Below are 22,953 nucleotides of genomic sequence, written 5' to 3'. Positions count from 1 at the left end.
TAGATCCTTCAACAATATCTATGTCAAATACTAAAAATTTTAAGAAATTTTATATTTATTTGGAGATTTATTAGCCAACAAGATTAAATTTATAACTGCCGGAAAAAGTTAAATTTCTAACTGAGTTATATGTCAATTAACTACACATTTCCTTGACATATATATCTTTATTTTCCTCTATCTTACAAAATTAAATATTATATTAATTTTTGCATTATATTCTACTTTATATTTTCAATAATTAGGGTAATACTAAAAGTAAAAAAAATCCAAATATTCATTAAAGATAAATTAACTACAATTTTTTTTACCATGATATGTTTCTTCATTTTCTTTGGCTTTATATAGTAAGATATTTTCTTTATTTCATAAAAAATCTACTATAGTTTTTAGTTTCTAATATTTAATATGAAATTATACTTTCCTTTTCCTACGTCTTCATTTTCAATTTCCTTACCTCCTTAAGTATTGCTCTCGAGCTCCCATCGAATCTAACCATGGCAGATTGGTCGGTGCTTCCGAGAGACATACTAATACTAATTGTTGATCGTTTTGAGACATCTTTCGAGATTGTCCTCTTCCGATCCGTCTGCAGCTCATGGCGGTCTGTTGTTCCTTCCCCGCGTGAGTCCCGCTGCTTAGGCATAAAAACTCATATCCCCGTGTTTGTCCACCATAGATACACATACAGGGGAAAACGTCGGTTCAATAATAACGATGAGTGTTGCACACTAAAAAAAATCCCAGTTTATCTTGTGAGGTTCAACACTCCGTTTGGTGATGATTATTTATTGGCAGAGATGCGTGAAAGAAGAAACTCTGGGAAACCAATGTCGATGTCGTCGCCATTAGCAAGTCTTGGTCGTCTCACACCCAAAAGCACTATATTGTTGTTCAACTCTCTTACCACTCAAATTGTCTCTTTGTTTCATTACTACCAGGTTATTAGTTCTGAGTCTCTATTACTACATACGATGCATGCATGAGTTTTATTTATTTATTATTTTTTTTTTTTGTATTGAAACTAATTTCTTAAACTTATTTTTGCCTTGGATTAAGCTTACAAACTTGGAGATTATGAGATGGTTTTGTTTGCGTACCGGAGTTAAACTGGGGTAGTACTTCCAAAAAAGTTGAATATCTTGAACTGAATAATGAATATTGCAGAGATTTCAGATTGCTAGCTGATATAGAAGGTGCTATGATGATATATAGCAGCCTTGACATGAGATGGATGGATATTTCGGTCTCTCCCGAGAAATGTCGAGATATAATTTCGTTCAAAGGCAAGTTTTATGTGGTTGATACAAGTGGATGGGGACATGTATTTGTAATCGAACCCTCGTTGGAAGTTTCGGAGATCCCATTGGTCACACGGTCGATTTGCAAGTGTTCGAAAGAGAATCTCGTGAAATCAGGAGAAGAGTTGTTGCTTGTGCAACGGTTCATACCAGGAGATAGTTATGAAAAAGATATGTATAAATGGTTCCCACTCGACGAGCCTCATCTTGAACATATGTATACATGGTTCAGAGTCTTTAGGCTGGATGAAGAAGGAGGGAGGAGGAAGTGGGTTCAAGTTAATGACTTGAAGGACCGAGTGATCTTTCTTGGAAAACGGATTAATCTCTGCTGCTCGGTACAAAATATTCCGGGTGCAAAGGAGAATTGCATTGTGTTCATTGATTCGAGATATGATATTATTCGTGAGAGTGAATCAATCCTTTTGTTTGACTTAAGAACCAAAAGAACTAGTACTGCCTTTAGTGAATGTAGAGGCTACATGGGCGCATTCGGTGCAAATCTTGAATCGCTGCTATCTTGTGGAGTTGTGACTTTGCCAAATCCAGCAACCAGCTTCTATGATTTATTTAGTGATTCTTTCTGGCTTACTAGAGAAAAATGATTAGAAAGTTGTAATCTTTATGATATCTTTCGAGTATCATGTTCAAATCATATGGTTTGGACTCAATTTGATGAATTTTGACTCTTTTGGTTCATTTTAACTGTTTACGCATAAAATTCTGAATTCAAGTTAAACCATATTGAACCAAATGTTTTAATAAATAAATTGGTTTGGGAACATGTTCGATTGGCTCTTCTAATACAGTTTGGGTAGATGTTGGATTTAATTAATGTTCATCATTTTTCCTTTCTTATGGATTGGTTAAGGATGTTTTCACATCGCTTAAGCCAAAACCATAACCTAATGAAGACTTCGTGTAAAGTTAGATCCTTTTATGTTGCTTTTAATAGTTTTGCAAACAAAAGATCCATACAAAAGTGTGTATCTGAGAGTGAAGTAGTTGTACACAAGAACGAAGAAGATGCTCTGGGGTATCGATGTACAAACTGCATTTGACGTGAGATATATCTCATTTGACCTATAAGAACAGAGGTGACGAACACAAGAACCACTTATCACATGTTAGCTGTTGTCTCTTTTATTTCCTCTGATGTAATCGTCTGTACAAAACCAAGAAGAGAAAAGAGTTAAATCTCCCATGTTTAACGAAACCCCAAAATTCTTGGTAACAAACAAAAAGTATATTTGATCTGAGATTTAACCTGATCCTTTCCGGCGAAATCATTATCAGGAGTTAAGAAAAGCATACAATGGCACTCCTTCCTGATGAACCAAATGATTCAAGATGTAAAACACAAGTTTCATCAGAAATAAGATACAAATACTAATCAGCTTTGTTGCTGAAATAAGCCCTATTAAAATACTAAGGATCTTAAATTGTGGTGTACCAAAATTTGGTTAAAAAGGGCCACCTAGGCCAAGAGTTTACAAGAGAGCACAAGTTTTCTTTTTAATTGGTTTGGAAACTGTTGCTAACTAGTAGAGTAAATCAACTTCCATTTGCTAATAAAGAGCATCAGTAACCTCTATGATAAGTGTAACTTCCATTTGCTAATAAAGAGCTTTCTGTTAAATACTAACCCTCTAACAACCACAACGAAGTTCGACTCAAATCTATACCTTTAAACATATAACCAATCGATGCATCCAAAGAACCTTATATGCTTAGTTCTAAGTACATAACAGGACAGAGACACACACAAACACAATGCCTAATACACAAAGCCAAGATGAAGAGGGTTCATACCTCTCTCTCATTGGAACACAAGGACAATTCCAAAAGCCCTGCCCAACCTCAGCTGCTTTATCATCATAGTGTCTGCATAAACAACAACAAAGTATCAGACTTTCGTAGTCCCTTACAAACATTCCAAATACCCTTAGAATAACAATTTCCCCATAAGAAGCAAAGATCACCTGCAAGGACAAAGGGGTGCACCATACGAATCTTTATGCTCAGCTAACCCCTGCTCACACATTTAAGCATTAATAAAGCCTCAACGTGTTTACATAAATCAACTCAATCTCTTCGACAAGTAGAAAGACTCAGCCACCACCTCAAACTCAAGATTCAACACAAAAACCCAATAAATAGTTTGTTATACCTTAATGACTACAGAAGTAACACCTTTATCAACACAGAAGTAAGTCCCAGAGCGACGAGCATATTGCTCCGAGAATTTTCTCATGATCTCTACAGATTTCTCCGAAGGTTCCGCTGCAAAAGCAAAAGCAATTGAATCCTAAGATTAACGAAGAAGAAACAAAGATTTAGGGATTGAAAAAACACAAAACTAACATTTGGCTCGGATTACGAAGCGACGAAACGAAGTTCCGGGAGTGACGCCAAGTGGACTCGAAACGAATCCGAAACTACAAGAAGCGGCTTGAAGATTCATGGAGCTTTTTCTTTTGAAGATCGAAGAAGGTTTCGTGTCTTTGTGTTCTTGAATTTGGGGATTTGTATTTTGTATCTATGAGCTCAAGTGCTTAAGATCGAATTTTTCAGATATTTTTGTTTGTGTGTTCAATTTCCAGAAACTAATGCTCGCCACTCACACAGAGAGACTCTAGAAAAAAAAAAAAAAAAAAAAAAAAAAAGATGATAAAAAGCTTATCCTCAAACCGGACATAACCGTACTTTGATCATCAAACCGGTTGATGCTTGATTTTTTTCTATTTTAAAAGTTTCGGTTAAATTCGGTTTAGAGAAATTGAAGTGGACTTACAAATTTTCGATGAATTTGGTTTATTGGAAAAAAAAAAAACCGAGTTTGGTTTCGAGTTGATGAATTTTTAGTTCGGTTCAGTTCCATAAAAATTCTGATTTGGTTCGAGCCAAATGTTACCGGAAATTACCGGAATTCGAGCATCGGTTTAACATTTCTTGAGTGTTATTTACCATCAGACTTTTTTTTATCAAAATGAATTACTAAATGTAACCAAATTTTCCATAGAGAAATAATTGGATACCTTTTGAACTTGGTATGAAGTAATTTACAGAGATTTTGACATCTATTTGTAACCAAAGAAACAGTTACAAATATAATTTATTGTCGTGTTGCCAATATATAAGTTTTCTTTGCTTCACCGTTTTGCTTTATTCCGGTGAGTTTCATTGTAATAAGGAAGCGACTTTGATCCTGAAAACAGTTAAAAAGAGCTATGAGATCAACTGCGAAAAAAAAACATAGTAAAAACTCGAAAATTTCATTGTTTCGGTTCGGTTTCTCAGAGATTACCGATGTTTTTTATAAAGGGGTTCACGCATTGTACTTACGACTTGGCGTGAAGGTATTCATCTACAGTGATAGGTTTAGCTCCACCAAACCAATTGATTAGAAATATATTTGTGATCTCGAGTTTGAAGAAGTGGAAATCATGATCCACAGGCCAATCTGTGAAAAAGGAAAAACAGATATAACGGACCATCACACAATCATACAATTATCATTGATTTTGTATCTTTAGAGTTGAGAGAAACATTTGATTACCAATCATCTCTGGATGCTTTGTGAACAAAGCTTTTTTGGCTACTTGTGCTTCCTCAGATCCATCATCCAATAGCAGCAACTAAGAGATTACAAGATAAAGACCAAAGTTATAAAAACACCATATCATGTTCGTAAGAAAACTTAATTTGTTTTCAAGTCATGTACAGGTACCTTTCCGGTAAGGGTTAGTTTAGAGCAAGTAGGATTCATTGGATCACTTTTACAAGTTCCAACGGGAGATTCACTGATCGCAAGTGAAGCTCTCTGGTCTTTTAGTGCGTTTCTTGCAGTTGGATCAAGAGTTGTCAAGTAAAAGTAAGGTATACCGCTGCCTTTCTCGGGTAAACCATCACTAAATGATACAACATTCCTGCAAAACAGAGACCAAGATTTCAATAATGTCAAGCTATCATATGTCTTTTGAAGTGTAAAAGTTTTACATTGTGATTTAAATACAAGATTACCCGAAGGGAGCGCCATCATGATCAATGGATAGTGTGCTGCAAGAGTAATACAATAACCGAAAAAAGAATTAGTAAATCTACCATTGTTATACTCACACAATACCTTAATCATAACAACAACATTGCAAACGATTCATCAACACAAACTCTTCCAACAATCTTGATGAAGCAAAACTATACCAAAAAAAAAAAAAAACTAACAATTGATAACTGAAGTACTTGACTTTGTATCAAATCTCAATTTTCAAAAAGATCAAAGCTTTGATGAACCAAATCCATAGAAAATCTCAAGAACCCAACAACGTTCATCCATATAAATCATCAAAGATCGGATTCAATCTTGTAAAAAGCTACATCAATTTCAATTTCAAAAAAAGATTCAATCTTTTATCAACAATTGGATTCAATCTGCTAAAATAAGTCCTGAAACTGCTTTTCTAATAGATAAAATTACCCAAATACTTGTTTCATCCTAAGAACTTGAGAAACTTGAGAAGTGTTTACCTGAGAACACCCCAGATGTTCTGAGAGACGAGCCAACGAGCACTAGCGGCGTAGTCATGTCTATCAGGCTTGGAGACTGTAAGAACCCGAGCAGAAGAAGAGTGTTGTAGAATTGTCAAGAAGAAGAAGAAGAAGAAGAAGAAGATCGTAGGAAGAAGACGGACTTGAAGTTCCATACTTTTTTTGTGTAATGATTGAAACGAAATTAACAAAAGATGATGACGAAAGAAAGAATTAAAGTCAGAAAATTTTGAAGTCAATTTCGTCGTTATATATACACCGAGACATGGGTTTTGCCGTTTTGAAACGTTTAATGTTATTCTTATCTCTTTGGATCACTTTTGTATCTTCATTTTTATTTATTTCTTTTTCTAGAAAAAAAATATTATGTGCAAATTTGTCTTCAAGTTTGGTCAACTAGGTTGATATCCTAATTAAAAAGAGGATATTGAATTTGATATTTTCACATTTAGTAAGATTTTAATATTTTAAAATTTTGAAAGATTCAAGTGAGTTATGTGGGAGATTGTGACACCTCGGTTTGAGAAGAAGTTTAAAAGAATTTATTTAGTCATCTATGTAATTAAAGTGCACTTATCTTTTCGGTCAAAAGGACTGAGAGAACTCTAAAGTTAAGAATGCTTGAGATGAATTAGTTTCAGGATGGGTGACTTTTCGGAAAATAGTAATGTGTGAGTGAGGACAAAACACTGGGAAATATCATTTAGTGATTTGTAGCGACAGTAACAAGTTTTTAAAGCTTCCCGAACATAGCAAACCGACCGTCAGATATGGATGGGGTCACGGGCCTAGTAAGAGGACGTGAGACCCATTAAGAAAGGTAGACCCATGAACTGGAGTAGACATGGGGCCACTAAAAAGTGGCCAAAAAAAGCTGTACAAAAAAAATATTTAGTAAATTTTTTGATAAAGTAAAGCTGTACATTGTACATGAGAGTAAGTGGGGTTATTTTGTACATGAGAGTAAATGGGAGTTATTTAAAGCTTTTACTAAAGTTTTTGATAAAGTTTTGTGATTTGTAAAATTTTATAACTGTACCACTTGTAATATTTTGTTTATGTTCACGACTCGGTACCCAATTTTTCAAACCACATTAATCGAAAATTCTATTTTTTATTTGTTTAGTCGGCCAACATTATTTGGAAAGATACATACCAACCCACAAATAAATCGTGTATATGGTATAGAAGCAACGACGACTGCTCCACTAAACACACATATCACAAGTTAAATGGTTATTTGGTCTTGGGAAAAAAAATCTGGCTAGTATTGGGTTTTATTGTAGCCCTTTGTAGTTACATTCAGCTTGTTCAACAAATTGTTCATCATCATTGTACTTCTCTGCGACTTGTTTCAGTAGCTTCTCCTGCAACTCATAAGCATCATCCTATTGAAGAACATCACACGTCCATTTCACTTCTGTCTTCATCGATACCTGATCATTGTGGAGACAGATAAAAGTGTAAGAAGTATTGATAAAAGAAGAACACCTTACTGTTTAGTAAATATTATATCGACTCTCATGAAATATATAATAAGGATTACACATGTTTATATAGAGAAGAGGATGGTAACCTAATTAACCTAGTTTCAAATAAGTGTAAATCATAGTAATTAGTAACAAATATAGTCAAAATTATTATACATATTCTAAATCCTTCTATAAAAAGAACATTAGCTTAGAGCCTTAAGTGTGGATATCTCCATTGACATAAGTCTTTAAATCTTGTTAGAGATTTAATATATATAAATTTATTGGTGATTTATTATGTTGACTAAAAGTTTAGATGATGAATATTTGCGCAAAACAAAAAAAAAACAAAATGGTGTTCAATATCTTGGAATCATTTACATTGTCACTTTTACTCGAAAGATGGCATAAGTTTCTCTGCCTCCATCTTTGTCGATCATCAACAATTCCTCTATTTGGACATTACAATCCGTGAGAAACAGAATGCATAGAACCATTACACAATCAAGAAAAAAAAAGATATATTAAAACTGTCATGGTTTTTTGTTATAACAAAACCAAACTTATTTTAAAAAAAAAATCAGATAAGAAATAGAAACAGAACACTCTTGGAAAGTTTGTGCTCTAAGCTCATCTTTCACATCATCAGCTACGGAAAGGTGCTCCATCTACTCATTACAGTTTTCGATTTCCGTCTCTAGAGCAGTAATACCAAATTGAAATCAGAAACTTAAGAAAGCTACATTAAAAAAAAAAACACAACACAATAATTAAAAACCCAATGTGTATTCATAACTTGAAAGCTTATAAACACTGGTTCAACATGCAAATCATAGATACAAACATTAAAATTCAGTTTGAAATTAAAACAAAAATGCACAATGGACATCATCCCCTACTAACCCACAAACACTAGAAACAGACACAACTATCACAACATGAATCTAGAAAACAGTTTCAACAGTATTCTATTGCACAATTTTACCCTAATATCTAAAGTATAATTTTGCCCAAAAAAGGGATTAAAGTCTTAGAAACTCCTAATTATATAATTGGGTATGCTTGGTTTGGTATTTTCATGTCATTATTTTATATGATCGGGCCTAATCACCCAGTTACCCCAAAATAATCAATATAATAAAAGAAGAAGGAGTTTCTCTCATGACGCATCAATACAATAAAAGAACAGAAGTTTCTCTCATGTGTTTGCCACATCAGTTTTTTTGTTGAAAGAGGAGTTGACACATCAGTTAAAATGTGTAACCAATAAAATTATAACAATTAATACAGTTCATCTCTAGTTTTGCCAACATGTCAATATTCACAATTCCAAAAAAAAAAATTAAAACCCTTAGAAAGAAACGACGAACTTCAAAATTTGACTACCTTTTGTGTTTTTTTTTTCTATCTTTTTGTTTGTGTGTTTCACAGTTCCAACTTTGCTCTTTGATCGTATTTTTACATTCAATTCTATGAACTGGCTGGACGACCTGCTTCTTGGTGGTTTTTTGATGAGAAAGTAAGCAAAATAAACTTAATGATGTTTATTCTAATTCGTATATATAACTGCATATCTCTTACGTTAATGTTGATTCAATGTAAACGAATGGTAGAGAGAAGTGTCACTTGTGTAATACCATTAGATGTTCTGTTTGGTGCTTCCAAATGGATTATGCTTAACAATATTGGCTTTGCTTAATGTATCATTTGATACTCTTCAGAATTGATTTTGTGTTTAAGTAATATATTTTTGGCTTTGCTTCTGTCTCTCTCAATCACTCATGCTGTAAAGCATTAGGATCAACCTCCATCTTAATCTTGGTGAGTCTTCTTTACTTATTTATTTGGTTAATGCAAGTCAGTCTGATTTTGCAATGATGTTGTCTGGAAACTATACTTGGTAACTGAGAGTCCTTTAGATTATAGGCCAAGATTTTATTTGGCGTTCGTACAAAAACATTAATCATACAACTCATTGTTAAAGATAATGAATAAGATGTTAAAGATATAATGAATCTCAATCCAACACAAACATACAAAAAACACAAAACAACACATAATAATAATAAAAAAAAAAGACCACACACAATAATTAAAATTACACAAAAAAGAAAGAAAGAAAAAAACACACAGAAACCGTCTCCGCAGCATAACGCGGGTTTTATTTAAAAACTCAATTTTAAATGTTTATAATTATGGATCCCATCATCATGTGTCAACATATTTTTGTTCAACATATATAATCATTTTGACTCATCACATAACCGAGAAAAAAATGTATTTGAGAATTCATGACAAATATTTGGATAACAAATGTTTATAAGTTACCTTTTAGTCTATGTTCACAAAAAGATAAATCTTTGGGTGCAAATTGTTGCTTAAAAGTTTTAAGTTAAAACTGAATAATAAAAAATATTAAGTAGAATATAATTGGGTTGATTATCATTTAATTCATTCATCTCCAAAAAAGTAGATGAACAGATTGAACAATTTTAACTTTTAATTAGTTTATTGTTTTAACTTTTTAAGTTGAATGTGTTGAATAATTTGTTTCAGCCTATTCATTTCAAATGGTGAAAATTGGTTGAATAATTTTTTTCAACCTCCTCAATCTTTTGAATTTGTACAACCATTTGCATTTTTATTTACTAAGGATATCATTCTGGGCAACGACAGGTTTATACTTAAGAGTTGATACTTTAAAGTTAATTAATTTAGTTGTAAGTTTTTAGAAAAAACATTTTTTACACATGTGGAAAGTAAATGTAATGTTATATTTTTGAAATATGATATCTACGAGCAAGTCTTTTTGGGAGGAACCTAAAACCAAATTTATTCAAATTGTAAATTCACAAGAATACCCCAGAAACAAAATTAAACCAAATTAAAAAGCAATTTTTATTTGTATCTAGCTAACTCTTGAAAGCTGTATAGATTTAAGTTTTTTTAACCAAATTTGATTTCATTCCCCTACGTAATGGGTTAAAATCTGGAGAGCTCTCTACTCTCCAAAAGATTAGTCTCATATACTCTTTGTTATAATAAATAATTTTGTTTTCATTTATTTTAAATCAGAAAATCAGTAAAAGACTTTGAAACCCTCTACAAATTAAGTTTATTACTCATCGAGCCAAGACCTATGAACCACGAACAACACCAAATTCTTCTTCTTCCTTTTATTTGGTACAACCACGAACAAGCCAAATTTTTGTAATTGAAATCAATTTCTTCTTCTCGATTTTGTGTATAGCTACGAACAAATCCAATTTTCTGTAAGTTGAAATTGATTTCTTATTTTCGACTGTGTAGAATTCGATTGAAATAAGGGAAATTATGTAAATAATTTGACTGAAATTAGAAAATTTATGTGTAGAATTTTTGCCAACTCTGTTCATTACAATTGTGTAGAATCCAAAGTTAATGGAAGTGCTAATCAATTTTGTTTAAAGGTTTGTGGAAGAGAGTAGTGACGAGAACAGAGAACCCAACTTAGGTGAAAAGTCGAATCAAACCCAATATAATTATCCCGAAACTGATAAAATCATAGAGGATGGAGATGGAAAAGAAGGAGAAGGCGTGGTGGCAAAAACTGATTAGTTATAAAACGTGAGCAACTAAGTAAAATTTGGTATAACTATGCTGATGTTAGCTATAAAATTCAGAAACAAAAAGGTACAACTTGGTATAAATTGGTATAACTTGATCTAAGAACACCATGCTCCAATCACGGGCGTGATTGCATAACTCCAATCACTTTAGAGAGGTTCCACTTGAGTTCAAACCTCCAGAGATGTGTATCAATTTTCCATATTAATTTGATTTTCATAATCATGAACATGTTGAACAGTTATACCAATTTGTACCAGTTGTACAAACTATTGATGAATTGAATCTTAAAATCTGGAATCGAAAACTAAACTGAAATTTTATTAATCTTAATACTTACCTAACCCATAGGGAATGATTCTTATTGTCAAAAAATAAATAGGGAATGATTTTTTGTTTTAAATGAAATTTTAAAACTTTTAAACAACGGGGGGAAGAGAGAGGAGGTCAAACCGCATGTGGTCAAATTGTGCCGTCATAAATTCGACATGGCGCCGCATAATAAGTACAATTGCCAGGTGGCGCCCCAAAAACAAACATAGTTATTCCAAGTTTTTATGTTTTACTATCTTATACATAGTTGTACTTTTAGATATTTTTGTGTGTAGTCAGTTATACTTGTATTTAATTTAACGTTTTACAGTTGGACCAAAGGTTTTACTAATTTGTATAACATTCTCCATGTGTTCATGCAAACATATGTGTTAAAACTTTATTTTTGTGTGTTATGCAATGCAATTGGGTTAATAATAAGAAAGTCATCTTAAAACTATAAGGTCTTTCTTGGATACAAATAAATTTAGTGAAGACTATCATTTTTAAATATGTTTTCTTAGTAACTTTTCCATACCAATTTCAGTTTATAAAGTGAATATGAAGATTTTTAACCTTGTCTGACAAATTACAGTTAATAAAGTACATATGTAATTTTTTTAAAATAGTCGTAGTTGTACCAAGTTTTACAAACGGAATGAGAGCAAAGACATACATAGTTGTACCATTACAAAGCCAAGTTTTACCCAGTTGTACAAAATCATAGAGTACAACTACATTGAAAATTACACTAATCTTGAATCTTATATTGGCTACCTCCCTCGCTCTGAAACTAGTTATCCAAGTTTTCACATGGTTTCTGTTTATGTGTTCGGAAGGTTGGTCACTGTTTTTTCCTAAGAAATTAGAATTAAAAATAAATTAGAAAATAATTAAATACCAGTTATACCTATAAGAATATCAGGTGTACCAGTTATATCAAAATTTCAGTTATACCATTTTTCACTCAGTTTCCTAATTTTATTATGTTTGCAAACCCAGTGGAATTTTGAACCAAGAACACTAATTTACATACGATCAGCCACTACAGTCCATTCATATGTCTTAATCGAGCCATAATAGATGGTTATCAACCCAATATGAATATCCATTAATTATCAACGCAATTTTCAAATCTAAATGAAATCTCTCCAAATACAACCCAAAATCGATTGAATACTCTATGGATATAAAGGGATTTAAGCTAAACGTAGTAGAAAAAAGGATATCTGATTTGTAGATTTGATAGCTTGAGTTTCAATAATTGAAAACTGGATGAGAGAACGGAGAAGAAGCGACGATGGAGCCAATTTTTTTTTTATATAATCAATTCAATTAAAAACTGGTTTAAAGAAATGGTTTCAATCGGTTTGGTAAGGGTAAATTTAGGAATTAGAACTTTCATTAAGAGTATGAGGAGTAGAGAAGACTAACGAAGAGTATTCAGAATTTTTCTTGGAAAGTAGAGAGCTCTCCAGATTTTAATTCTAAGTAATCCAATTTTCCCTTTGATTATCTTGATACTCAATAAATGCATATCAAGATAATTTGAGTTTGTAAATTTTATACCTTTATTTTAATATTTTGTTAACGATCTGGGTTTCAAAGATCTCATATCTCTGGGATATATAAACACATGGATGTGTAACATGTGTTCACATTCAAACATTAAGAAAAGAAAAATGAACATATGTGATCCTTCAGAATAATATAATTAAGAAATTACACGCTTAATTAGAGCAGATAAACTAAAAACGTTTTCAAGCCTAACGTGAAGTGATTATTTTGAATATGATTATATAATTGACCTCTAATTACGGAAACCACTATTCCAGCCACATGCAAAAGGGTCGGTCATAATCCGTTGTCACTTGAAACGTGATTTTTATAAAATTAATTAATAATGCCTAACGAAAAAAGAATATATAACAAAAAGTAAAAAAAAATTGCTAAACTTAAAACGAGGTGATGATTTTAGAAAAAAATACATATATAATATATATATGAATGAATCGATCTTAAACTTTGACTCTGCAGTTATTAAAAGCAATAGCTACTTACGTACAAGTTATGTAACTTGTTTTACAAGAAACAAATGAAGCTTTTGAAAAAGTAATTTGTTTCGCAAGAAATAAAAGATTCTCCCGAAAAGAAAAAAATCTAGATCTGTGCTTTATTAATAGGCTGTGTTTTTCGTCTCTGAGACTTTGAGTCTCACCACACAAACCACCATGAACTCTTGCTCCTTCACTATTTTCATCTTTGCCGCCGTTATCTCTATCAGTTGTTTAACTTCAACTAGAGCTGCCACGTGCCATCCCGATGACGAAACGGGTCTTTTAGCTTTCAAACCCAGTATAACCCGAGATCCTTTGGGCATTCTCAGCACTTGGAAGAAAGGAACAGAATGCTGCTCCTGGATGGGTGTCATTTGCATCTTTGGGGACAATGTTACCCACTCTGGATGAGGTTCGAAGATTGGAAGCCAGTGAGAACCAAATCTATGCATTACGTCGATTTTTCAGAAAATGATATCTCAGGGAGTCCAGCAAGTTTCCTGAACCAGGCAGCAGCTTTGTTGGAGTTCAAGATGTCAGGAAATAAACTTCGGTTTGACTTTGGGAAAGTAAAGTTCACCAAGTCGTTGAGAGTCTTGGATATATCTGTCAAGAAACGTAATATATGGAAAGGTGCCCGTTTCGGTGGCTGAACTGCAAACACTGAACTTGAGTCAAAAACCATCTTTGTGGAAAGCTTCCAGCAACAAAGTTCTTGGCCAGCGTCTTTGGCGGCAACGATTGTTTATGCGGTTCTCCACTTTCTCCTTGTAAAGCTTAATTAGTGAGCAAAAATAATACTATTTTATATATGGATTTACAATGACACATATAGGTCCAAATAAGATTCGTAATAATTAAAATAAAACAATTTGAAGACATTACATGACCACAGCAAGTTCCTCTCACTTCCTTAGCCTCGGATCGGATGTCCACTCACATGAACTCCAAAAACTGCAAAAACTCACAGGAAAACTTCTAACTCTTTGGGGAATGAAAAGCGGCTAAAACAAGACAAGGGCGTCGAGAAGGAGGAATGGTGAAAGAAAAGTTTGTGTTTGTTAAGAGGAATGATTAAGGCGAGCTTTTGTAGTGGCTCCAACTCTCTCCAACAGTCTTGAAAGCTAGCTTTTCTCTCTTCTCTCACACCACATGGAAACAGCCTAACATGTCATCATGTGCCTTTTTCATATGATTTTGTCCCTGGTAGCCTTTTCCTTACGGTTATTTTTAATCGGCGGCTCTGGTAGTAACAAGATCTCCTAGGGAACTTTAGGTTTCTCAAGTTCTCAGCTTTTGAGATTATTACGAGGTTTGGTCCTCACTCACTGTTGATATCTTCTTTATTATATAGAAATAGGTCGAGATCGAGATACAGAGATAACCCGTAAGACCATAAGGTATAGTTTACACGTCCAGAAGAGTAGAAATTTTTTCATTTCCGTTAATCAGTTTGGAAAGTGGTAACTGTATTTCACTTGGAGCAGTACAATTTCTTCAAGGACAATGTGAAATTTCATTAAGCAAGTAGACAAGATATTCTTGATACAAAAGACAAAACAAGTTCTAGTCAAACACATGAAAAGGGTTTCTTCTACTTTTTTAACAAATACATTCCATTTCTAAACTCTAGTTTCTCTTCCGAAACCAAACCAGAAAGAAAGCTCTGAAGTTGTTGCAGCGACTTGTCATAAGAAGGGTCAGCCACACAAAACATCTACAAAAAACAAAAACAAAAAGCAGAGCAATGATCAATGATTACAGACAACAACGTTTGTAATAATCAGTTAGGTTGATATCAGATCGTACCTTGAGAGTATTATGGATTCGTTCTAATGCCATGGTACCAAAATTTGTGAGCATTCCCGTGATGAATTTCTGAAACATGGTTGATGATTTGTTTAGGTTTTATAATATTTCTGGAGAATGAAAAGGTTACCTAAGCATTTTACATACCTCGTATATCGTCATTTCTTTGCGAAGCTGATCTTCCACAGAGGCAATCGATGTTTCACTCTCTTCATCACCTGTTAGATCGCCTTCGTTCTTTCCGGAATCAGTTATGGATTCAACGAGTGTTAACAAGTTGGAAGTTGAGTTTGCTCCTGTAGATTCTCTCAGAACTCCCTAAGTACAGGAAACTTGCAGATAAGCTTTTCCTCTAGACGAGTGGTTTAAAGCAGGAGACAACAACTACATTATATACCTTGCTTATCCAGAAGTTTACTCTTCGGGTTAATGCATCAACGGGTATCCCAATGACTGCAGCAAGATCTTTAGATGTCCAACTGAAAGATTATGTTATTTCAGTTAAAACATTTGGAAGAGGATATATCTGTATTGATTGATTCTTTGTAATTTAACCTTTTCTTTTCTTGAAATTGCATTATAATGGCTGCATGTGTGGGGGAGACCGTGAACTGCATAGCTCTGTCTTCAAATTGTAACTCCAACTGAGTCCATCAAAGCCATTTCAGCGAGGTACATACGTCAGTATCTAATTTACCGAGAGTACTCCAAAATATGATTCGTTCACTTAAGTATTTATGCTAGATGTACCTTGACAGTGCCAAGATTTTTCTTCCAAAGCAGTTTACGAGGGGTCTTGATTTCATGATACCGATTGGCATAATCTGATAGCAGCTTGTCAATAGGTCCTGGTAGCTCTAGAGGTTCATCCTGAAATTCCACTTTTAATTCAGTAAATGCAAGCTATCACAATAATCTGTACGCCTCATGTGTGTATATATGAATACCTGAATTGGTGGCCAGAAGTTTGTTGAAAGTATCGTCGAGGTAAGAGTATCAACAGATAGCTCACTCTCTCTTAACTCGGCGCCTAAACACAAGCCATGGGCACATATACTAAGTAAAAGAATCAGACAAGAATCTACCTTGCACGAGTAGAAGATTGAACAATTCAGAAAATATAACAACCTGTTTGAGATGCCTTTTTAATGTTTGTGTTCACTCTCTTAGAATCAATTAAGTCGTTCAGCATGATCTCACATCTTTGCATACTGGCTTCTCCAAAATGTATCTATTGGCATAATCGGAGAAGGTAAAGTTCAACACTATAGTAAGAATGCAATAGATTGGCTAGTTGAATTTAAGAGTGTTAAAATGGAGCTTGCCTTGAGAAGTTCGACAGTGCGTATCTCTGTGTCGATGTCATAATCAGTCTTGTTAAGAAGCTTTTCCGCAAGCATAACACGATATTCATTTACTAATTGCTCTTTTGATCCAATTATATCAACAAGCATGCCAAGTATGTCCACCTTCCTCTGACTGAGGCTACCTTTTAAAGGATCAGCCTCGACAGGGTCCGGTTCCCAACTGAGGACAAAGAACATTAAAAGGTGTCAGACAAATCCAATGCGATTCAAGACCTATAATCAAGAATATACAACAGAATGGATACCGAGAAGCATTGATCCAAGCTTGCTTATCATCAGTGTGAAAATCATCATCAAAACCGGTATTCTCTTGGTTTTCTTCATCCCTCATTAATTCTTCAAGAAGACTATCCCCAGGGTTACCGGAACCATTAGCATTCCCTCCACTTCCATCAGTAAGCATAGTGACAATACATTTAATGGTGTCTTTCCTCCCCCGTAAATAGTCTCTAATTGGTTCACCCACTGCTTCCAGAAATACACCAGCTGGGTCTATTGCTCGAAGGGCTTTAATAGTTGACACATACTGATGCAATATATCATTGGTTGAGGCACCAGCAGTGAGCAAACGATATTTCAGCGAAGAAATAAAAGATTCAACTAGCTTAGAATGCTGCCCAGTATATTCAAGACACTGTTTTAAGTCTTCAATGGCAGGAGAACTGTTGCATCAACAAAAACTCCATCAGAGATGCAAGATAATTCAACTTGTTGCAATATTTGAATTGGGTCTCGAGTGAGATATGTGGGGAGAAAAAAAAAGTAAAATTACCTCTCAGGATAATCAACAATGATCTCAAATAATTTGGCTATCCTTAAATCTTGCAGTGTCTCATACGCAAAATATTCTAGCCGTAGTTTCCACCTAACAATTCCTTCGGAAGGAGTCACCACTCTGGAAAAGCTTGGAGATGGGCAACAAGCCAGAGGGGACGTGAGGTCAGAAGATGCGGTACCATAACTTACCGAATCACCAAGATAAGAAAGAAGTGCATTAAGGAACTGTAGAGGGACTGTCTGAAAAGAGAAATTTAAATATCAGGAATCTCAAAATTACCAAACTAATCTGATGGTGCAGTAAGAATCTGACCAGAAAAATATACCTGAATCCATTCTTTGATTGATTCCAAAACAGAAGTCCTGTAATCATCACCAGCCAGATCATGGACTTTCGCCTGCAGTATAACATTGCCAAAAAGAGTACCAAGTTATTCGTATGTATACTCACTACTTATACCATGTGAAAACTCTTAGACTCACTACTTATACCATGTGAAAACTCTTAGAGAGGCAAATAAAATCCCTGAAGCATAAAAAATACCTTAAGAAGCAAAAAGATGGCAGAAGCATAAGCATTTTCAGCCATAGATGTAAAGCCAATGCTTCTAAGGTCACGGACCACCTTCCCAATGTTCTTTACCAACTTGTCATGTCCCAAACGTTTTCCTTGGGCATAGCCTTCATCAACATCCATTTCTCCATTTTTATATCTCAACTTCTCGTCCAAATCCATGCAATCATCCTCTCGTTCTTCAATACTATCTCCATCCATGATTGCACTTAACTCCTCCAGCTTTTCCTTAAAATACCAGTGGAGTATTTCTAAGAACATAATAAAGAGAGGAACAATATGAGAGTAATGATTGAACAAGTGGCAAACATATAAAACAAACTTCCAAGCAATCAAATCAGAAAATAACAGTTTACGAAGGAACACACTACTGACTCTTTGGTTGTTTAAATCAAACTATCAAAGATGGACATACCAGGAAAATGTTGAGGAAGAGTAGTCATTAGAGTAGAAGACAGCATTGACTGGAATCTCAAAAAAAGAACTTTTGCTGTATCTGAGTTATGTTTATCCTCGGATGACTGTTCTTTAAACGACTGCAAAGCATGAACCAATACGGACAGACACTTCTCATGATACTGTTTTTCAATAGAAATTTTATCCAAAGCCTTGCATAACACCACTTGAATCTCCTCTCCATAATTCTGCCCCAAAAGCATCCATTTTTAGTCAAAACTAGAATTCAGTTTCAGAATATTCAATAGCAAACAAAGCTTCAACCAAGGTTCTATATATGTATCTTCTTACAGTAAGTTTCTTCTCACTATAAACATCAAAATGATGCCAAAAACTCGATGCACCTCCCTTCTCAAAAGCTTGCTGAAACAAAAACAAACAAATGTCCCCACAGAAACCTCCAATAAGAGAACAAACATACTTCCCAAACAGATCAGTTACCTAACTAGGTACAAGCTAATAATAATATACCTCGAGTGATCTGAGGAAGTGGTCACGAACAAGAGAATCAAGCCCGTACTTGCAGAGACAATACACATGAGACAAAAACTCATCTTCAACTGAAGAACCTCCTGTGCCGGCAATGAGAGACTCCACAGTGGTGAAAAAACCATCGTAGCTTTCAGTAATCTCCTGAATCGCATCGTCTGAGAGAGTTTCCAAAATCTCTGAATTGCAATCAGATGAACCTAAATCTTCCATCTTTTTCACTACAAAACTTCCTAAAATCATAATTCTTTCTTTCCCAGAGACTTCACCGTGTTGTAATTCACTGACTAAGAAGATAAAATCAGAAACTCAATTCACTTCATTAGGCGTTCTTGACTTCGGCGGTGGTGATGGTCGGGTTCAAGACTGCTCTTTTTACGGTTTTCATCCTTTAGTTGTTTAGGTTGTACCGGTTAAACCGGGTTTGGCTGATTCTGTTTTTGACTACCAGAATCAAAAAAACAAGTCTTTTTTTTTTTTGGGAGGCTCCAATCTCTCATTGCTCTGTTTCTTCTACTTAAATTCAAAAACCTTAGAATATTCGAGACTTGAAAAGATACCACCTTTTGTAACCGGATCATTGTGAATCTAGGGTTTTGAAATCGACCATGTCGGAGGAGAAAGTCGTCGCCGTGATTATGGTTGGTGGTCCGACTAAAGGTAACATCTTTTTTTCTTTTTCTTTTGTGGATCTATTTTAAAAAGAAAAAAAAAATGTGATTTTGATTTTGGTTTTTGTTAATGTGGTTTTGATATTAGGGACTCGATTTCGTCCTTTATCGTTCAATACACCGAAACCATTGATTCCTTTGGCTGGTCAACCCATGATTCATCATCCTATCTCTGCTTGTAAAAAGGTTTTTTTTTTTCCCTATTTGATCCATGAATCTTGCGTTTGTTCTCAGCATTTAGATGGTTTAAGTAAAAGGGTTCATTAGAGTTAGAATCTTGGAGTTGTGAATAGCTCTTAAGTAGATTGAAAAGCTCAGTTACGTGAATGCGTCCTTCTGTTGCACCTCAATCTGTTCTTTGAAATTTTGAAATCGCAGTATGATGTATTGTCAATGTGGTATTGTATGATTCGAGTTGTGATTTTTTCTTTGTATAATTACTTTAAGGATGCTGGAATCATGGGAAAGTTCTCAACTTTGAAATGTTGATTTCTGTGGCATGGCTTGTTTGTTTTAAGTTTTAACCTGAGCTTGTTCCATATTAGTACTCTTATGGCATGGATTGTTTATTACAACCTGAGTTTTTCCCAATCTAGTACTCTTACTTTGTTACTGGAATTTAGAAGAACAAGATCTACAACTTTGAAAAAGCTCGTTCTTGTATGATTTTTATTTTCCAAACTATGAACTTTATCTTGTTACATTAGTATCTCAAGGTAGCCTGAATAATGGGTTAAGGCTGAAAGAAAACTTGGGAAATTTCTCTCATCTTTTGTAACTTTGAGCTCATATCAGATTTTGTTTATTTGACATGGACAGATATCAAATCTGGCTCAGATTTTTCTGATTGGATTTTACGAGGAAAGAGAATTCGCTTTGTATGTCTCTTCGATATCTAACGAGCTGAAAATTCCAGTGCGGTAAGTTATAGCACTTGTGTTTTTAATGTCTAATCTAAAACCATCTCTGCTCATGCGTGTTCTTTTTTATGTAGATACTTAAAAGAAGATAAACCACATGGCTCAGCCGGTGCTCTTTATTACTTTCGTGATAGAATTATGGAAGAAAAACCGGTTTGAACTCTGATGACATTCTCAATTTTAGTTCCTGCTTCACTAGACATTTGTTTTCTTGATTCATCTGCTAAATTTTTTTCTCTCATCTTGAACAGTCACATGTTTTCCTCCTGAACTGTGATGTGTGCTGTTCTTTCCCTCTTCAGGGCATTCTCGGTAATCTCACTTTTAGATCTCAAATCTGCTTCATTATTTTCATATTCATAATTTGATGTAACTTCACTACTTTTCATAGATGCACATCGAAGATATGGTGGTATTGGAACTATGCTAGTAATCAAGGTTGGTTGTCTTGGTTGTTTTAGATGTCACTAAGGAAACAAACGTAAAGATCATACAGTCTTGAATATCGCTTTTTCGCTTCAGGTTTCTGCAGAAGCAGCCAGCCAATTTGGAGAATTGATAGCTGATCCTGATACTAAAGAGCTCCTTCATTATACAGAAAAGCCCGAGACTTTTGTAATTATCTGCTAAAAACTATCCTGTTTTCTTATTTCCTTCACTGGCTCTGAATCTTGGGTAGCTTATAAACTTCCTTGTTATCTACTCAATGCAGGTCAGTGACTTGATAAACTGTGGTGTCTATGTGTTTACCTCAGATATCTTCAAAGCCATTGAAGGAGTATATAGCCAAATAAGAGATACATGTGAGTATTCATTATAAGCCTCTCTCAAAGACTTACATTATTATCAATTAGATATCTGCTTCATCATTTACATGAATCTTCTGGTCACTTCATAAATTCTTCACTTGTATAATCACATTTGGCAGCTAGTAACTACCAGTCGTCTACAAGGTCTGTTCCTGCGGATTTTGTGAGATTAGATCAAGATATATTGTCACCTCTTGCTGGAAAAAAACAACTATACACATATGAGAATAAGGATTTCTGGGAACAGATAAAGACTCCAGGGTAAGTTGGTTGTAAATAATTGTTTCAGACGTTCTTCTGATTGGATTACTCCGTGTGCTAATTAACTTGCTTTAAACAGGAAATCTTTGAAATGCTCGTCTTTATATCTTTCCCAATTCCGCCAAACATCGCCACATCTTTTAGCTTCAGGAGATGGTACTAACAGGAAACCGATGATCATTGGTGATGTTTATATTCATCCATCCGTAAAACTGCATCCAACCGCAAAGGTGAATTTCTCATGAATTAGAGTTAAAACTTCTTATTTAGTTTGCAAATGACCAACTTAAAATCTTCTTGGATCAAGATTGGTCCAAATGTGTCTATCTCAACAAACGTTCGTGTTGGACCTGGTGTAAGGCTTATTAACTGCATAATCTTAGACGATGTTGAAATCAAGGTAATTTGAATCAGTGTTTGTAATGTTGTTCTTGTTATGAATACAAAAGATTTGTTGTTTAATGTTCTGATCTGTTTAAATGCAGGAAAATGCTGTTGTTATAAACTCAATCATCGGATGGAAATCATCTATAGGTAGATGGTCGAGAGTTCAGGCTAGTGGAGATTACAGTGAGAGGCTTGGGATTACTATTCTTGGTAACTTCATTGTATTTTCTTAAAAGCATTTTTTGTTCTACAAATTATTTCGCTATTTTTTTATGATTAATTTGTTTATGTAGGTGAGGCTGTAACTGTGGAAGATGAAGTTGCAGTTATAGGAAGCATTGTTCTTCAGAATAAGACACTTAATATTAGTGTTCAAGAAGATATAATATTGTGATTAATCACAATGATTATTGTTCAGATTTGATTTTTAATTGAAACCTGAAAAGAAATAGAGAGTTGTGTCCTACTTAAATGAGTTCACAGGATTAGATTTTGTGTTAGTAGAACTATGGAAGATTTGTAAACTCTCATTGTAATTTGGTTTTTATGTACTAAAAGAATTTATGAAGAAAGAGTTAAAAGAAGACATTGCTGAGAATTTTGTAAGAAAGTCATTGCTGAGAAGTTGTACAGTAAACCGGTTCGTGCAAATGCTGCAAATATGGGCGTAGGTACTAAAAGTGGGGTAGATACTTAAGATAAGTGACGTGACTCCAATCTGCGCAGGCTTAAGATCGATGAACCATAGCGCCTACTCCATTGGCTCTCTTCTCTTCATTCGAATAGGCGTCATTGATCTAAATACCATCATCAGAGAGGTTTCAACAAATTGTTCTCTTCTTGTGAAAACAACGTAGGTTGTATTTCTCTCGCTGATAATAGCATAATGGCCTATACTTAATTTTCTCAAAATTCTCATACATAGAAATATGGAATCATAAGCAATTATGCATAGAAGTCCTGGTGTAAAAGTTTTAAACATGTGTAGAATATAAACATACTCTGATGACACAAATAAAAAGATGCAGCATGTTTATTTCATTTGGATTTTGGATCTTGACGTGGATTAGCGAACTTTGAACTTAAATTTAAAAGAGACACACCCACTTTTTTGCCCCCTCTCAGTCTGTTACCCAA

The 22,953-nt window shown here is 34.3% G+C and overlaps 5 protein-coding genes across 9 annotated transcripts; 2 read left to right on the top strand and 3 right to left on the bottom strand.

Annotated features, from left to right (window-relative positions):
- The first annotated feature begins 1,065 nt into the window (after window positions 1-1,065).
- On the top strand, window positions 1,066-2,040 carry LOC104709522 (putative F-box protein At2g16290). Its single transcript, XM_010426121.2, has one exon. It carries the CDS (start codon window positions 1,202-1,204, stop codon window positions 1,904-1,906), a length of 705 nt encoding a protein of 234 aa, XP_010424423.2. The 5' UTR covers window positions 1,066-1,201; the 3' UTR covers window positions 1,907-2,040.
- A 183-nt stretch (window positions 2,041-2,223) lies between these two features.
- On the bottom strand, window positions 2,224-3,967 carry LOC104793886 (ferredoxin-thioredoxin reductase catalytic chain, chloroplastic). Its single transcript, XM_010520311.3, has 6 exons — window positions 3,666-3,967; window positions 3,472-3,584; window positions 3,284-3,333; window positions 3,114-3,185; window positions 2,569-2,629; window positions 2,224-2,466 (listed from the first exon to the last, which is right to left on the bottom strand). Exons 1-6 carry the CDS (start codon window positions 3,763-3,765, stop codon window positions 2,422-2,424), a joined length of 441 nt encoding a protein of 146 aa, XP_010518613.1. The 5' UTR covers window positions 3,766-3,967; the 3' UTR covers window positions 2,224-2,421.
- Window positions 3,968-4,209: 242 nt separating this feature from the next.
- Window positions 4,210-6,121, bottom strand: LOC104793877 (uncharacterized). 2 transcript variants are annotated; one of them, XM_010520304.3, is made up of 6 exons: window positions 5,829-6,121; window positions 5,325-5,360; window positions 5,032-5,230; window positions 4,861-4,939; window positions 4,647-4,764; window positions 4,210-4,509 (listed from the first exon to the last, which is right to left on the bottom strand). In XM_010520304.3, the coding sequence occupies exons 1-6, from the start codon at window positions 6,002-6,004 to the stop codon at window positions 4,482-4,484; spliced, it is 636 nt and encodes a 211-aa protein (XP_010518606.1). In that variant the 5' UTR covers window positions 6,005-6,121; the 3' UTR covers window positions 4,210-4,481. The 2 variants fall into 2 exon arrangements, with proteins under 2 accessions (XP_010518606.1, XP_010518609.1); XM_010520307.3 differs by having other exon boundaries at window positions 4,609-4,764; window positions 5,829-6,110.
- An 8,667-nt stretch (window positions 6,122-14,788) lies between these two features.
- On the bottom strand, window positions 14,789-19,338 carry LOC104793870 (anaphase-promoting complex subunit 2-like). 4 transcript variants are annotated; one of them, XM_010520298.3, is made up of 16 exons: window positions 18,751-19,338; window positions 18,571-18,642; window positions 18,239-18,467; window positions 17,794-18,074; window positions 17,576-17,647; window positions 17,245-17,489; window positions 16,718-17,134; window positions 16,431-16,632; window positions 16,234-16,336; window positions 16,053-16,135; window positions 15,856-15,975; window positions 15,661-15,749; window positions 15,503-15,584; window positions 15,253-15,423; window positions 15,106-15,174; window positions 14,789-15,013 (listed from the first exon to the last, which is right to left on the bottom strand). In XM_010520298.3, exons 1-16 carry the CDS (start codon window positions 19,009-19,011, stop codon window positions 14,891-14,893), a joined length of 2,619 nt encoding a protein of 872 aa, XP_010518600.2. In that variant the 5' UTR covers window positions 19,012-19,338; the 3' UTR covers window positions 14,789-14,890. The 4 variants fall into 4 exon arrangements, with proteins under 4 accessions (XP_010518600.2, XP_087316391.1, XP_087316390.1 ...); XM_087460265.1 differs by having other exon boundaries at window positions 17,245-17,485; window positions 18,751-18,891; XM_087460264.1 differs by having other exon boundaries at window positions 17,794-18,051; window positions 18,751-18,891.
- On the top strand, window positions 19,289-22,414 carry LOC104793863 (uncharacterized). The gene is made up of 13 exons (XM_010520290.2): window positions 19,289-19,428; window positions 19,528-19,625; window positions 20,259-20,359; window positions 20,434-20,512; window positions 20,611-20,671; window positions 20,751-20,797; window positions 20,882-20,974; window positions 21,072-21,162; window positions 21,288-21,429; window positions 21,509-21,659; window positions 21,737-21,829; window positions 21,915-22,026; window positions 22,110-22,414. Exons 1-13 carry the CDS (start codon window positions 19,377-19,379, stop codon window positions 22,208-22,210), a joined length of 1,221 nt encoding a protein of 406 aa, XP_010518592.1. The 5' UTR covers window positions 19,289-19,376; the 3' UTR covers window positions 22,211-22,414.
- Window positions 22,415-22,953: the final 539 nt, after the last annotated feature.

Source organism: Camelina sativa, chromosome 1, assembly GCF_030686135.1.
Source record: "Camelina sativa cultivar CO46 ecotype springtype chromosome 1, ASM3068613v1".
In the NCBI taxonomy this organism is placed as follows: Eukaryota; Viridiplantae; Streptophyta; class Magnoliopsida; order Brassicales; family Brassicaceae; genus Camelina; species Camelina sativa.
The sequence above is the reverse complement of the archived record's forward strand: the minus strand, read 5'-3'. Positions and strand labels throughout refer to the sequence as shown.

Excerpts from the sequence above, each read along its gene's own strand:
- LOC104793870 (XM_010520298.3), bottom strand. The coding sequence starts at position 19,011 with ATGATTTTAGGAAGTTTTGTAGTGAAAAAGATGGAAGATTTAGGTTCA. Across the intron at positions 16,136-16,233 it reads TAAAAAGGCATCTCAAACAG|GCGCCGAGTTAAGAGAGAGT; the intron begins GTTGTTATATTT and ends GCTTGTGTTTAG. Across the intron at positions 15,014-15,105 it reads GAATCCATAATACTCTCAAG|ATGTTTTGTGTGGCTGACCC; the intron begins GTACGATCTGAT and ends TGTTTTTTGTAG.
- LOC104793863 (XM_010520290.2), top strand. The coding sequence starts at position 19,377 with ATGTCGGAGGAGAAAGTCGTCGCCGTGATTATGGTTGGTGGTCCGACT. Across the intron at positions 19,429-19,527 it reads GGTTGGTGGTCCGACTAAAG|GGACTCGATTTCGTCCTTTA; the intron begins GTAACATCTTTT and ends TTTTGATATTAG. Across the intron at positions 21,163-21,287 it reads TAGCCAAATAAGAGATACAT|CTAGTAACTACCAGTCGTCT; the intron begins GTGAGTATTCAT and ends CACATTTGGCAG.
- LOC104709522 (XM_010426121.2), top strand. The coding sequence starts at position 1,202 with ATGATGATATATAGCAGCCTTGACATGAGATGGATGGATATTTCGGTC.
- LOC104793877 (XM_010520304.3), bottom strand. The coding sequence starts at position 6,004 with ATGGAACTTCAAGTCCGTCTTCTTCCTACGATCTTCTTCTTCTTCTTC. Across the intron at positions 5,231-5,324 it reads CATGATGGCGCTCCCTTCGG|GAATGTTGTATCATTTAGTG; the intron begins GTAATCTTGTAT and ends TCTGTTTTGCAG. Across the intron at positions 4,765-4,860 it reads AAAGCATCCAGAGATGATTG|ATTGGCCTGTGGATCATGAT; the intron begins GTAATCAAATGT and ends CCTTTTTCACAG.
- LOC104793886 (XM_010520311.3), bottom strand. The coding sequence starts at position 3,765 with ATGAATCTTCAAGCCGCTTCTTGTAGTTTCGGATTCGTTTCGAGTCCA. Across the intron at positions 3,334-3,471 it reads TTACTTCTGTAGTCATTAAG|GGGTTAGCTGAGCATAAAGA; the intron begins GTATAACAAACT and ends ATGTGTGAGCAG. Across the intron at positions 3,186-3,283 it reads GCACCCCTTTGTCCTTGCAG|ACACTATGATGATAAAGCAG; the intron begins GTGATCTTTGCT and ends TTGTTTATGCAG.